General features: G+C 62.7%; 1 protein-coding gene across 1 annotated transcript in view; it reads left to right on the forward strand.

Annotated features, from left to right (window-relative positions):
- The window catches only part of LOC104521275 (nck-associated protein 1), a gene marked incomplete at both ends in the record, with an annotated part of 4,009 nt that overhangs the window by 1,261 nt on the left and 2,333 nt on the right, over positions 1-415 (forward strand). The window contains 2 exons of the mRNA XM_029083813.1: positions 62-208; positions 320-404. Coding sequence (XP_028939646.1) covers positions 62-208; positions 320-404 — 232 coding nt within the window. The remainder of the gene's footprint in view (positions 1-61; positions 209-319; positions 405-415) is intronic.

Below are 415 nucleotides of genomic sequence, written 5' to 3' on the forward strand. Positions count from 1 at the left end.
AGGGGCATGGGGTGACCATGGGGTTGTCCCCACGGGGTTGTGATGTGGCTGATGGTGCTTGTCCCCCCCACCCCAGCATGGACAAGCTGCACCTGATACTGGCCGAGCTGTCCCTGAGCCTCAACCACGTCCCCAACTTCACTATCTTTGAGCACACGGTGACACCAGCCGAGTACCTCAGCAGCTACCTGGAGACTCGCTTCACCAAGTAGGGACCACGCTGGGGACGTGGGATGTGGCAGGGGTGGCCTTTGGGCACTGCCAGGGAGGGGACATTTGACCACCGCTCTCCAGACAACCCCCCTTCTTGTCCCCACAGAGCCATTGTGGCCATGGCTGGCTACAGCCAAGCCACGCAGGAGGTGGCCCGTCCCTCGGAGGGGCTGGTGGGACTCAACACCTCCGTGACCTCCAT

This window comes from Antrostomus carolinensis, unplaced genomic scaffold, assembly GCF_000700745.2.
Source record: "Antrostomus carolinensis isolate BGI_N321 unplaced genomic scaffold, ASM70074v2 scaffold31062, whole genome shotgun sequence".
In the NCBI taxonomy this organism is placed as follows: domain Eukaryota; kingdom Metazoa; phylum Chordata; class Aves; order Caprimulgiformes; family Caprimulgidae; genus Antrostomus; species Antrostomus carolinensis.